This window comes from Natrix helvetica (assembly GCF_964273705.1).
Source record: "Natrix helvetica genome assembly, chromosome: 5".
NCBI classification, from domain to species: Eukaryota; Metazoa; Chordata; class Lepidosauria; order Squamata; family Natricidae; genus Natrix; species Natrix helvetica.
In genome coordinates, this window is record NC_138551.1 from 45,887,444 (window position 1) to 45,902,350 (window position 14,907).

Here is a 14,907-nt window from a genome sequence, read left to right on the forward strand (position 1 = left end):
TGCTTTTGTTTTGTTTCCTTTTGTTTGTTTTTCTGTTTTGTATTTTACTTTTTATTAAAACAAATATTTTTTAAAAGTACATTTTGTAGTTCCAGAATACTTCTGGTTTTTTGTTTTTTTTTTTCAAATAATTGAAAGTGACAAACATATCTAACACATCATCTTCCTTCAATTTCCCCCAAAATAACAACTGAAAGTCAGTGATCCAAAGTCACCCAGTTGGCTTTCATGGCTAAAGCAGGCCTTGATTGTAAACAATCTTTAATTGTAACAAACAATTTTTTAAATTGCAGATCTTTTATAACCCTGATGTTCAAGGCTGCCTATTAGCAATCCTTGGAGAAAAAACATTTTTAAAGTGCACACAGCACTGTTAAAAATAATAGTTCTATGATAAACATACCAGGATAATTTTTTTTTAAAGGTGCAATAGACTACGCTCTGGGTGCAATATACCAATAAGGTGCAATAGACTAAGTCTTTGAAACAAATTTTTCTTCCAACTATATAGGATTTTATTGAAAAATACTTGATAGCGTAAAAAACATACATCATAGTGGAATTTATCTTAAGCGATAGGTCCTTCCAGATGAATGTTATATAAATTCATTGGTAATGGTCCTCCAGGCTTTCAGATTATGGCTTTCTTTAAAAATAGCTGGAATCTGCTGGATACTGAATTTGAATTTTTCTCCTATAATTGCTTTGAACCTTTCCCCCACAGATTTATAACCCAGAAAATTAATAATAGACTTGGGGCTATGGGACAAAACTTTCATAGACAACATGAGAATCATATTCTACATCAATAAGCTAGATAAATACTAATATTGACTCTATTCAGTTGTCTCATGGCATTTAAATGGAATCCTGAAGCTCAACTTCAAACTTTTAGCATGCAAGTTAAAGTGTAAAGGATAAGTTAGACTGACTATAATGCTGCTACTACAGTATCATCACCACCACCTTTCTACCCAGAATTCCCAAAATATGATATAAATACAAAGATACACACACATAGGAAAAATAAACTCTTTTAGTGTATTTTTACAATGCACAATCATTAGTATTGTGTTATCAGAAAGAAGCTAAGCACTTAGGAATTGAACATTATAATCCCTAACTTGTTCAATTTACCCAAAGTATGCTCATATTCAATCACTTAAGTTAAAACAGTACTTTAAAAATGAATGCAAAAAAATGTCTTTCAAATGAAATTGAACTTAAGATGTTCCACCATCGCATGAGAAATGAACAAAAATTTATCACTAATCCCTTCAGAATACAGAAAACTCCTTATACACATTGACGTTAAAATCTTTCAAACAGCTACAGTATGTTCTTATAGATTTTTAGTGGTGGTGAACAGGTGCCTTTGAAAAACATCCATTAAAAAACTAACCTGCAGGACTGAACAAAAAGGTCTTTTCACGAAAAATCTTCTCATTTGTAATTCACATATAATATCACTTAAAGTGTGTTTGTTGTGGACTATCATATTTTCTCGGTTCCTGAACTGAATCATTTCATCATCAGGAACAATTGCTTATCTGCAATATTAAATTACAGTATTGTGTTTGTTGCATGTAATGTTAGTGTATGCTGATTGGATAATTGGAGGATTATACACCATCAAGTTTTTGTCAATTCTTGGAGACCATCTAGATTTTTCCATGATGAACTTGTCCCCTGCTCCATCAGGTCTTCCAATAATGCACCTATCACTACTGTAACTAAGTCCATCCATCTTGCTGCTGGTATCTTATTTCCTTCCCTCTTTCACAGCATTTGCATCTTCTCCAGAGAGCTAGGTCTTTCAATGATGCACTTGAAATAGAATAGTTTGAACCTACTCAGCTGTGCCTCAAGTGAGAACTATGGGTTGAATTGTTTCATAATCCATTTGTTCTTTGTTTTCCTGGCTGTCCATGGTATTCTAACAAGTCTTATCCAACACATAAGTTCAAAAGCAGCAATGCTCTTTTCTAGCCTGATTTCAAAGTACAATTTTTACTTCCAGAAAATGTCACAGAAATACTATTGCCTGCGCTATTCTGATCTTTGTAGGTATACAGGCATCCTGGCACCTGAGTATATTTTTCAAGGCCTTCACGGTTATTAAGTGCTAGTCTGTAGTATATTCCTTGATTGCTTGTTCCTTTACTGTTCACCCTAAAAGGCAGAAGCATTCTATCACTTCAATTATCTTCATTGTCACTTCTAAACAGATTGCATCTATTGTCACTGTGGCATTGTTTTATCACAGAATCATAAAATGAAAGCACCTCTGAATAAAAGTCCAGTCTTCTACTCGGTGCTGAACTTGCCAAAACATTTTCAACAGGTGATCATGCAGTCTTCATTTGAAGACCATCACTGAAGGGGAATATCACTGAAGGGACTCACGAGGAAGTCCAATTTTATACCACTAAGAACCACTTGACCAATTTATTGTAAATGCTTCCTTTATAAAATGGATATTACCTTTTAGCTTAAAATTCTTTTTTGAAGAACAAGATTCAAAAGAATGGGTAAGGGAATAAGATATTACCTGCATCTTCTAGGACCTATCTTGTAAATGTTATTTTTTACCTGATTTTTGTTTATTCTTGAAAGAGTTTTGTACTCATTTTGTCAATTGATTCTCATTTCTACACTTCAATTTAAAACACTTCAATCTGGTGGGTCTTTCCTACCAGCTATGAATTTTGGATCATTCATGTCTTTGATTAAGTTTGGAAAACATATACCAATTTCTCTTTTAAGGAGGGGGATTGTTGCATTTATTAAGGTATTAATGCTTTTTAAAGCAGAATTTAATAAAAATACAGAATAATTCTGTTATTCTGTTAAAAGAAAAAATTCCCATGAAGGATAATCATGAAAACAAATGGGCCATCTCTTTTCTCTATTATACTTTAAACCAAAGAAACATGAACTTGATACTAGATTTAAATAAACTCTTGAAAATTCCATAGTAAGTTATCATCATTCAGTATTCTATAATGCAAATAATTATCGGCAGTGAGCTAGAAATACTCTAGAAACTGACAGGTACTTCTGATACATCAAAAAACTGAACATTAGTATACAATTATGTTGTAACACAAGAAAGAAGCTGAACATAGCATCTAAATAAGAAAAGGAGGAGGAATAATCCAAAATGGAAAAAAAATCCTCAAGTATTTATTGATTGTTTTGAATTCTTTTTTATATATAAATATGAAGCTTTTCACCTTTATTCAGTCTTCGTTGTTTCCTTACAGGTTCCATGAATGTCTGCACCAATTCTATGCATACCCCAATAGGAAAATTATCACATTAGAGAAACAAATAGTATATCTTGTATAATTATGATTTTGTTTCAGATGTTGGTACTTCATCAAATAACATTATTGTTTCTTCGAATGTAAGAACTGAAGACTCTTGTGTTTAATGATGGTAGACTTTGAGGAAAAATCTCCATTCTTATGCTGAAACATGTGAAATAACTAAATTATCTGACTTTTCTTCAATTTCAGACATAGATAAGAGTTCATCTGTTTCATAATCATCTTCAAAGGAACTACAAGAAATGAACAAAGCGATTGATTCAAATGACACTAATTTTAGAAAATATGAAGACAAATATAATATAAAACCTAAACCCCTATAAAACCTAAAGACAAAGCAAGTCTGAATTATTGAATAGGGGAACTGGTAAATACAGCTTTGATAATTTATCGTAACATTCAATTGTACAAATTGTAAATGTTTTTGTAGCCATTTTCTTCACCACTTGGTCATTTTTCTCCATATATTTTTTGTGCATGCCTTTACTTGCACATTTATAGTGACACAGTATAAATTTTGCAAAATTAAGTATTGGGTTCAAACGGTACAGGAAGAGGCACACTGCTTTTAAAGGTAGTTCCTTTTTGCACCTCAGGTAAACTAGCATCTGAATGCTGCTTATTCATCTCACTTTTTCCACATATGTAAGTGATCCTAGAACTGTACGCAAGTATCATTCCTTATTGGAATGGGATTGAAGGAGAATATGCAGGTTCCCAAAACACAGGTTATTATTTGGTCTCTAGAATAAACATGGCATAACAAGTGTCTAATAGGAGTGCTGGAGAAGAAAAAAAATACATTTGGTTGATAACAGAGAGGGTGTTTTCAAAATACTACACTACTCTGAAATACTGCCTATCTCCATTCAAACTTACCAAAATTAGTCTGTAAATCCATCTGTAAATAGATGGATTAAGGCTGAGATTCCTTATGATGAGTCGGTTCCTTTTTCCAAGGATATTTTTTTCCCAAAGTTTTTTCAACTTTCCAGTCTGGTATTAAATTAATAAGCAGGTCAAACCATGCTTAGCATTTTGAAATCAGCCAAGGTAGGCAAGACACTACCAAACACTCATAGTACCTAGCATTCCAGGTTTAGTTACAAACAGGAAAGTCTTTCTTCTAGTGTGGATTGAGGTCAGCGCCTCTAAAATATCAAAAAGTCTTTTGACCCGAGCCTCTCATTTAATCTGTTTCTTTTTTAACTTCATCAGGATTTTGTTCTTAAATTTCCATCCTATTGCAAACATCAAGAACAAAATTATTTATTTTGGTCATAAGGCTGGTTCAAATTTCCCAATGCATTCAGAATAACCTCCAGGGACTCCTACTGACCCTGGAATAGTAAGGATTTCAGGTGTTTTGCAAGACCTAAGGAATAGGGTTGTAAGATTGATTTTCTCTTCTCATCTTACTGCTTTAGAGACCTTTAATTAGTCATTTGATTTTGGTTCTTAATAACAAATTTTTCTCTGTTTTAACATGCTTTGTCATTTTAACTTTATTTCAAAATACTACTAGTTTCAGCAATGAGTTTCACTTGGAACAGCAACTTTAAGATAATTTTGCTCACCCTTCTTGTAACTGTACACTGCCAGACTCCTCAGCTACAAGAATCTCATATTCCTCAGCAGCATATCTGTCCCAATCAGAGGGTTCTGGACTATCATTTTCAATATCCTAAATAAATAGATTAGAAAGAAACAGATAAAACCCAGCAAGTCTCTTAACGATGATGACATGCCTAATTGTGAGTACAATAAATAGTGTAATAAACTATTAGTAAGCATTTAAAGAAAAATCATTGCATACTTTTTGGTAATTATCTATAAATGAAATATCCTGCAAATATTATGGTAAGTTCCTAATCAGGTATACAAAATAATTAAAAATTAACAATTGTGTTTGTACGTATCTAAATTTAGATAAGCCATTCCAGAGTGTCTTAATTCATTTCAGCTAAACAGTCAGTTCTACAGATACAAGTAGTCCCTGGTAGCCAATTTATTCAGCAATCAAAGTTATGATGGTATTGAACAAGGGAGACCTATGATCTGTCCTTAGATTTCCAGCAGTTGCAGCATCCCCAAAGTTAAGTGACAATGACCTGCGTGCTTAATGCCAGGGTGGTGATTTACATGGCAGTGAGCTGTAGTCGTAGGATCACAATTTCCAAGGTTGCTTACTGGCTTTACATAAGGAGTTAATGGGGAAGCCATCATGAAGTTGGAAGTCACAGTCATGAGAAGACCTCACTTAATAATGACAACCAGGACTGATGTCACTAAGCACATGATGACTGAGGTCACATAACATCACATTTTATGACCATCTTGCTTAGTGACAACAATGCTGGTCACAATGTATGTTGAAGGCTACCTGTTCAAGAAAATGCAAAGTATTGAAGTTATTTATATTTAAAAATATTAAGTAATAGACACTTTAGATTCTTCATTATTACATTTTTTAAAATTACTTTAGCCATGTTTCAAAGATTTAATCTCTGATTTAAGGAAAAGGTTGCAGAGTATTTCTGACCTTCCTGTTCTTTTAAATTGAAACAATTTTGAGAGCTTACATAGCACATTAAAACATTATATTAGTTATGCATACACCCACATAAACATACTGCTACCTTTTCATCAACATCATATGGCTCCTTAACCATATTAACTTGCCCAAAGCCAAGGGGTTATGGTTTCAGTCAACAGTAACTGAAATCTGGAACATGATTTGAGCTTTGGTTTAATATTAACCAATATTAACAGAAAATGGCATTACTTGGTTCTTATTCTACTTTTCACAACAGAAAACCCTGATTATGGTTAATGATTACATATCATACTAATTGTATCATTACAGAAAAAGATGTCTTTTTTATTTTATATTCAATGTTAAAATACAAAGTCCAAAAAAAGAGAAAAATACAAGAACAAAGCAAAACTAAACAAGACATTTAAAAAGTGCACAGAAAATAAGTGACACACACAGGTGTGTGTGTTTTTATGCACTTTTTCTTTTAATGTCTTGTTTAGAGAAGAGATCTAAATTTATGTATACATGCAATAAATAATTGATTGACAAACAATCCAAAAGACTGCAATTGGAGCAACCAATGGTGGTTTCATCCCAAAGATTACTTTGAGAACAGACCTATCAATCACTAAATTCAGTACTTCCTCTTCCTCCATCCTACCTCTCTTCCACCATGGAATTTAAGTGTTAAAATGAAATTTAATATCTGGCTTTTTGCAGTACAGTATAGCTCTAACATGTATATCAGAGCAAAACACTGCAAGAATTTTAAATAAGAAGCATATTAGGGGCACCCATCTCACTTCCAGTAAATAAAAACTACCCCAAATTGTCATTAATGGCAATGGGCTCATTTTACCACTAATGACATCAAACAATCAGGTATAATAATTTCAGTTTAGTAAGAGGTGCAGAAATGTATGCCAGGGCCCAATATGATGGCTAATTTGCCTTGGGTCATAAGATTATAGTGCAATGTGCACTTGCCTTAATTGTCATGGAATTTATACTACTGGCCATACCTGCTCTATTATGTAAAAGTGTTCTTGTTACTTTTCTCTGTAATGTTCTAGTTTTTCCTTTAAGTAATCATTACTTTTAAATAGAGCTGCTTTATACCTTTTGCACAGCAAAGGGATCCCGTTGTTCGTTGTCCAGATACTTTTCAAGGTTAAAGAAAGTATTATAAAATACATGAGCCATTCTACATCTCTTCAAATCTCCTAGAGTAATTCTTCCTGAAAAATCAGCATATTAACTATCAGCATATTAACTATCAAACCAGCACGTTCTTAGTGGATTGGAATAAAAGCGCCCCTAGTTCATATATCCCATAATAGTGACTAAAGATTTGTCAAGGAGAGCAAGGAGTAAGAGCGTATTTCAAAGCTGAATCACAGGTTTCTCAGTAGGCTTACTTCCAAAACAAGTTGATTGATTTTGTGAATTCAGTTTGAACCAGTAGGCACCAACCTGATCATGTGAATTTATCACAGGCCTTTTCCATGAATGTATGTAAAATGTCATTTTGCATAAATGCCAGGTAAGTTGTTTGAGTTGTGTTTACAAACATAGAAACTTCTTACCTCTAGTTTGAAACATAGCAACCGCTAGTAGAAAAACATTACATAGCGGCTTTAACATTATTATTACAGGTATTCCTTGAGATACAACTGTAATGAGCCTGCCCGCTACGATCACATGTTGTGGCAGCCATTAAGTGAAGCATCTCATTAATGATTCCCCCCAATCCTGCTCTCCCCAATGAATCATTTAAACAAATATGCAAGTTATTAAATGGATTATGTGGTACCTCAGGGATGGGGGAGGCCCTCGGAGATCTAGCATAGAAACCTATATTGGAGCACTGCTAATACCGTAGTTTTTCCCAGGTAGATTGAACTGACCAGGATGATTTCAAATAACATAACTTGTTAGCACTGAGGACTTTTGTTTTGAGCAAAGTTATTTATAAGATTAATTGCTAAGAATGAATTCAGATAATTTAACAAAAAGAACAGTGCATTTTGTCATATGCCTTTTAAAAATGCCCATTTGGAGAGATTTATTATTGCTTTCAATGTGATGCGTGTTGTAATTAGCACTGTGTTTCATTTGTGAGTAAATGGATGATCACCTCACATTATAGACGACATATTGGTAGGGAGTTATTATCCCATTAAAAATAACATTCATAAATTCATCTATTAGGCATTTAATTAACACACCTATTTGTAGAGGTAGTTGCAAATGTCTGAATGACTTTACTAAATTCCATACTATATATTATGGGAGATCAGAATAATTTTTTTATTATTTTCACATTAATCAGAGAACAAGTTGAAGATGCAAAGACTAGTGAGCTAGTGTCAAAGCTACTTTGGGGCATATTTCTATAAAGACATAAAACTCTTTAAAGCATCGTAAGTTCAAATTTACTAAAAAAGCAAAACAGAACAAAATGACCTGGAAGAAAAAAATCATATAATTGCTCTTACCCTCATATTCTGGTTTTACTAGATCAAGCATTTGGCACAATAGGTCATGGAAGGGCAACGGCTCAATGCCCATGGATTCCATCCTCTCACACTGTTCCTCATAAAAATACTCAAGTTCATACATTGATAGTGTGCCATCCCCATCTAAATCCATGCATCGGAACCAGTACTCAATACTACAGAACAAAGAGATGAATCAAGATGCATTTTTATAGTATAGCAGCAGGTAACAAAAGTTTTCGGGATGATTTTCATGTACACAGTACCAAATAAAGCTTTGCTTGGACTGTCCCATATGACAGTTTGCATTGAAAATGGTACCTTGATGTTTGGACAATGAGTTCAGATACATAATACTCTCAATTGTTCAGTAGAAAATTCTATATTCTTTTCCTATCCTAAATCTGACTTTCAATATCTTTGAGAGAGTTTTTGTAAAGAAAAATGTTTATTTTTAGCAACTTGATAAAAGTTTTATATGACAAAAACAACACATAGAGAATGAGAATACATAACTTGAAAGGCTTCAGTAACAAAGATAATACAAAACACGGTTGTAGGTAAATTCTCTCCTATTTAAAGCTCTTCTCATGTTAATTTTATGGCTGGTAGTCAGTGAAGCTGGAGTGGCATGAAAGGTAGATGCATTCTGTGTTTCTTTTATCTTTTGGACCAGTTAAAGAGTAAACACACACAATGTACAATAAACTAATTAAGAAATTAGCCACATACAGAAAATAGTTATCACAAACTGTTTACATTTTAGATATTTATTTTACCTTGTGAGGCATCTTTTGTCTTCTTCCGAGATCAGAAACCACACAAAGTCTGCATAGCTCATCTGGTTTTCTTTTTGTTCTTGACTTCCTCTAAAATATATAAAAATACATAGTTAATTCCTTAATTTAAAAAAAACCAGAGGCAATTTTTTTAAAATTGCAGAGTGATTTGAAAGAGATGAAGGCAAAATCTCTATCTCTAAAATGTATTAAGGTTATCCATTACCTAATTCCTGAAAAAGTAATGTTTTATTAACCTGAAGACAGATTTGGAATCTTATCCTAATATTACTAACATGACAATTTTGAAATCACGATTCTGGGTTGACTTTTAGTGCAATAATTGTGAGGACTGCCTTTGAAGAATCTTCTTCTGATGAGGCATCAATGCCTTTTCACAACCAGGAATATGAATTGAAGCCTATTAGGGAACATTTAGTGGTGAACGCCTCTCAAAGAGAAGAGAAAACAATGGTAGAGTAGCTATTTGTTACCATGATCCCCCTCATAATCCTAAATAATTTAAGCCAAAATTCAAAATTCAATTTTTTTGAAATGTTACCATCCTACCTTTATGTTACTACTTACCTAAGAACAGCTCCAGTGAATATTCTTTCTATAATTCTGCTTGACAAAGCTGTAGATTAAAAAAAAAATGTGAGGGGTAGTTTGTAGGTTGATCAGGAGACAGCTATGTAAAACATTACCTACCTAAAGTTCATATTTTATTGATAAAAAGACCTGACTCCTTGCTGGAAAGCCACTGGAAAGGAATTACAAAACCATTAACTAGAGCAGGGGTGTCAATGTGGCAGTCCAAGGGCTGGATGCGTCACACGCAGACCATGCCCACCCTGGTTCTTCAAAGGCAAAAAACATTGCAATACGTTGTGATATGTCATGTGACGTGATCGAGTTTGACATAGTTAGGAATGTTTATCTTATTCGTAAAAATAAGATATATGAAGAGTAAAACATGCATGCAACAACATCCAATTGTATGCAAAGTTCCACATGAGCACTATCATTACACATTTTCATAGATACAAAAAGTCCTCAACCTATGACCAAAATGGAGCCTGTCCATTATGATTGCAAGTGATGATAACCATTAAGTGAGACAGTCTAGCTTAACAACTTACTCTCTCTGAATGCACTGTTAAATGAATGCACAGGTCATTAAGTGAGCACGGGGACCTCAGAAGTGGAGGGAGGCCCTCTACTCAGCTGGGTCCGACCTCTCCTGCGGCATCGACCCACCCGGGCTCCTTGGTTTACTGAGGAGCTAAGGGTGATGAAGCGCCACAGGAGACGTCTAGAGAGCAGGTGGAGGTCCTCACGCTCCGAATCTGACCGAACACAGGTAAGAGCCTATTTGCGGACTTACCTTGTGGCAATAAGAGCGGCCAAGCGTAGACATTGTGCCGCCCTTATTGCGTCCGCGGATAACCGCCCTGCCGCCCTGTTTCGGGTGACCCGCTCCCTTTTATCGCAGGGGACGCGGGAGACACCCTTACAGGGAAGAGCAGAGGAGTTTGGGGAATATCTTCAGGACAAAATTGATCAGATCCGGAGCGGATGGACCTCCGTCAGTGGACCAGACGAGCCGTCAACAGCGAGTCTTGAGAGACCAATCTGGGAGGAGTTTGACTCTGTTGCCCCCGAGGATTTGGACAGGTTGCGTGGACGGCTGCGGCCCACCACATGTTCAATGGACCCGTGCCCCTCCTGGCTGGTACTGGCAGCCTGGGAGATGACACGAGGCTGGCTTCTGGGCCTGGTGAACGCCTCATTGGGTGAGGGATACTTACCAACTGCCTTGAAAGAGGCGGTGGTGAGACCCTTGCTCAAGAGACCTTCGCTCGACCCAATGGAGCTAGCTAATTACCGTCCAGTCTCCAACCTCCCCTTTTTGGCGAAGGTTGTTGAGAATGTGGTGGCGCAGCAGTTCCCACGACACCTGGACGAATCCGACTATTTAGACCCACGCCAGTCCGGCTTCCGACCCGGGCACAGCACAGAGACAGCCTTGGTCGCGTTGGTTGATGATCTCTGGAGGGCCAGAGATAGGGGTTGTTCCTCTATCCTGGTCCTATTAGACCTCTCGGCGGCTTTTGATACCATCGACCATGGTATCCTATTGCGCCGGTTGGAGGAGATGGGAGTCGGAGGCACCGTTTTGCGGTGGTTCGGCTCCTACCTCTCCGACCGGAAGCAATGTGTGTTGACAGGGGGGCAGAAGTCGTCCCTGAGGCCACTCACTTGTGGGGTGCCACAGGGGTCGGTCCTCTCACCTCTCCTGTTCAACGCATATGTGAAGCCGCTGGGTGAGATCATCCGTGGTTTTGGGGTTGAGTACCACCTGTACGCTGATGACACTCAGCTGTACATTTCAACCCCAAACCACCCCAACGAGGCTGTCGAAGTGATGTCCTGGTGTTTGGAAGCCGTCGGGGTCTGGATGGGGGACAACAGACTCAAACTCAACCCCTCCAAGACCGAGTGGCTGTGGATACCGGCGCCTCGGTTCAGCCAGCTGACACCATCGCTGGCCATAGGGGGCGAACAACTGTCCCCTGTGGAGCGGGCGCGCAATTTGGGCGTCCTCCTTGATGCCCGGCTGTCAATGGAGGACCATGTGGCAGCCGTGGCAAGGGGGGCGTTCCACCAGGTTCGCCTGGTGCGCCAATTGCGCCCCCTACTGGACCGGAGTGCCCTGCGCACGGTCACTCATGTGCTGGTGACGTCTCGCCTGGACTACTGCAATGCCCTCTACGTGGGGCTTCCCTTGGGACGCATCCGGAGACTGCAGCTAGTTCAGAACGCAGCCGCGCGGGTTATCATGGGGAGTACACGTTACTCCCACGTAACACCTCTCCTGTGCGAGCTGCACTGGCTACCTGTGGCCTTTCGGGTGCGTTTCAAGGTATTGATTACCATCTTTAAAGCGCTCCATGGCATAGGACCTAGTTATCTGCAGGATCGCATCCTACCACACACGTCCCTGCGACCAATCCGCTCACACAGGGAGGGACTCCTCCTGGTGCCGTCCGCTAGGCAATGCCAGCGGGCGACACCTAGGAGTAGGTCCTTCTCTGTGATGGGCCCAACCCTCTGGAATGACCTCCCCCCCGACATTCGAACTACCACCAACCTCCGTTCCTTCCGTCAAAAATTAAAGACTCACCTATTTCAATCAGCTGGCCTGGCACTCTCTTAGTTTTACCTCCCGGGGATATATTTTAATTGGGTTTGGGTATTTTAATTGGGGATGTTTTTAGGGTTTTTATAGTATATTTATTTCTTGTACAGCCTTATCTCCTCCATCCAAATGTATTTAATTGTTTTATATTATTGTATTTTTATCTGCATTTGACTGTACACCGCCCCGAGTCCCTTTTTGGGAGAGGGGGCGGTTTAGAAATCCAAGAAATAAATAAAGCAGGCAGAAAAGCAGCAAAAAGCTTTTGATAGCCAAAACCAACTCAATGGTGGGGAGGGGGAAAGGGGGGAAACCAGAGATGATGTTCAGCAAGTTCTGACCAGTTTTGGAGAACCGGTAGTGGAAATTTTGGATAGTTCGGAGAACCGGTAAATACTACCCCTGACTGGCTCCGCCCCCATCTATTCTCTGCCTTCTGAGTCCAGCGGATCAGGAAGAAATGGGGATTTTACAGTAACCTTCCCCTGGAGTGGGAAGGGAATGGAGATTTTACAGTATCCTTCCCCTGCCAAGCCCACCAAGCCAAGGCTACCAAGCCATGCCATGCCCACAGAACCGGTAATAAAAATAAATAAATCCCTTTATATATAATTATATGTAATATTATAATGTATGTATGTATGTATGTATGTATGTATGTATGTATGTATGTATGTATGTATGTATGTATGTATTTGTGTTACAACCCCTGGTATGGCCAAATATGGGAGGAAGCTCACTACTATGTGTGTGTGTGTGTGTGTGTGTATGTATGTATATATGTATGTATGTATGTATGTATATATATACACACATACACACACACACACATACACACACACACACACACACACACACACACACACACACACACATATATATATATATATATATATATATATATATATATATAAAGAATTAAGTTAGATTCAGTTAAGTCTTGATTATTAGGGGGGGAAATGATATGATGCAGGATATAGTCAAATAAAGGAGGGATAATGATAACAACGTATATATATATGTATGGGTACAACACAAGGAAATTGGATGTAAATTGTAAACTGTGATTTGGAAAGAAGGACAGAAAATTTTGTTACTAAATATTATGGATGTTTAGCTAGAATAGGACATAAGGATTCAGTGTCATTGGAGGATTTTAGAAATAGTAAATGAAATGCCAGTAGGTGGTTATGTATTAAATCTTGGTATATTTTATGATGAAGGACATTTAAACAATTATAGTCAAATGAAAATGGAGGTATGATGATGGTAACATGTAGAAATATCTGAGTTAAAATACTTGAGTTAATATGAATTATGCTTGATGACTGTGGAAGAGATGCACAAAAGCCTTTTGTAATCAACTGATACACTTTCTACAGTATGTAAAGAAGGAAGATTTTATGTGTTGTGTTTGTTTTGAAAAATAAAAATAAATAAAAAAACTTTATTTAATTTTTTTTAAAAATCCCATCACTGGAAAGGGCCCAGCTGGATTAAGGCCAAAAGCCATGACCCAATGCAGGAAATGCTTCCAAACAAGTTTCTGTGCTTGGCTGATAAAGCCAAGTTGTGGGCTGGGCCTCTGCCTCTATCAGCTGGCTGTCAAATAACAGCAAACCTCTCCTGGCTCTAGTTAGCCTTTGAGGAAACCTTGAGAGGTTTGCAATCTCCTGACATCCAGCTGACTGGGGCAGAAAGCTCTGAAAGCAGCTGCCATTTCCACAAGGAATTATTTGAGCACTGAAAATGATGGCTGCTTCCAGGAGGTCTGGTCAGCAGATCCAAGTGCTGTGAGGTACTATCATGGCAGGATGGTGGGGGGAGAGATGCAGGGAGGCACTGTAGTGTCTCTGTGAGGGCGAATGACCCAGGGAGCACTGCAGCCATTGTAAGTTTGAAACAGATTGGGAGGGTCTGTCATAACAGCCATTAAATGACTTGTTACATCTTGGGAACTACCGGTATACTACATATATTGATATGCCTTTAATGCACATCAATTTATTATGATTATTTTAGGTTCCTTTCAGTCATTGTTTCAATCTTTTAATGCAAGAATTCTTTTTAATATGTAGAAGAGCCATTAGGGTAAATCCGTGCAGCATGTCACGAATTTGACATGTTCAGTCAAATATTAAAATTGTGAACATTTGCATGCTTCCATTAACTGTAGGATAAAAACAAAATTTCCAGGTAAAAAATTAGCATTATTACAGGATTAGAGAACAATGAAGTTTGGATATTTACTTTCTGTTTATGATTGTTTTCATTTTCACCTATCTTCCTTTGCAATGTTATGGCAAACACATAATTTTGTTTAACAATTTGCTTTGAGCTACCCTTTATATACTTCAGCAGTGACAATCCATATACCAATAACAATAAGGAATGTTTTCCTATAAGGCAGTTCTGAATAGCAAAATGACTAAAAAAATAGGAAGCTATATAGGAAAAGGAGTAAAAATAGAGGAAGTTAGTTAAGTTTGATAATGAATTACCATAAGGATTGTGTGACTATCTAAATGCACACGTGCACACATATACACACACTTGG

General features: G+C 37.3%; 1 protein-coding gene across 6 annotated transcripts in view; it reads right to left on the minus strand.

Annotated features, from left to right (window-relative positions):
- Window positions 1–1,018: 1,018 nt before the first annotated feature.
- The window catches only part of PPP2R3A (protein phosphatase 2 regulatory subunit B''alpha), a 32,727-nt gene continuing 18,838 nt past the window's right edge, over window positions 1,019–14,907 (minus strand). For 5 of the 6 annotated variants that reach the window (XM_081955377.1, XM_081955379.1, XM_081955378.1 and 2 more), the window contains 6 exons: window positions 9,737–9,785; window positions 9,149–9,238; window positions 8,370–8,545; window positions 6,991–7,109; window positions 4,910–5,016; window positions 1,019–3,565 (listed from right to left, as the gene is read on the minus strand). In XM_081955377.1, coding sequence (XP_081811503.1) covers window positions 3,469–3,565; window positions 4,910–5,016; window positions 6,991–7,109; window positions 8,370–8,545; window positions 9,149–9,238; window positions 9,737–9,785 — 638 coding nt within the window. In that variant the 3' untranslated portion in view covers window positions 1,019–3,468. The remainder of the gene's footprint in view (window positions 3,566–4,909; window positions 5,017–6,990; window positions 7,110–8,369; window positions 8,546–9,148; window positions 9,239–9,736; window positions 9,786–14,907) is intronic. The other variant, XR_014175569.1, reaches the window with a different exon arrangement.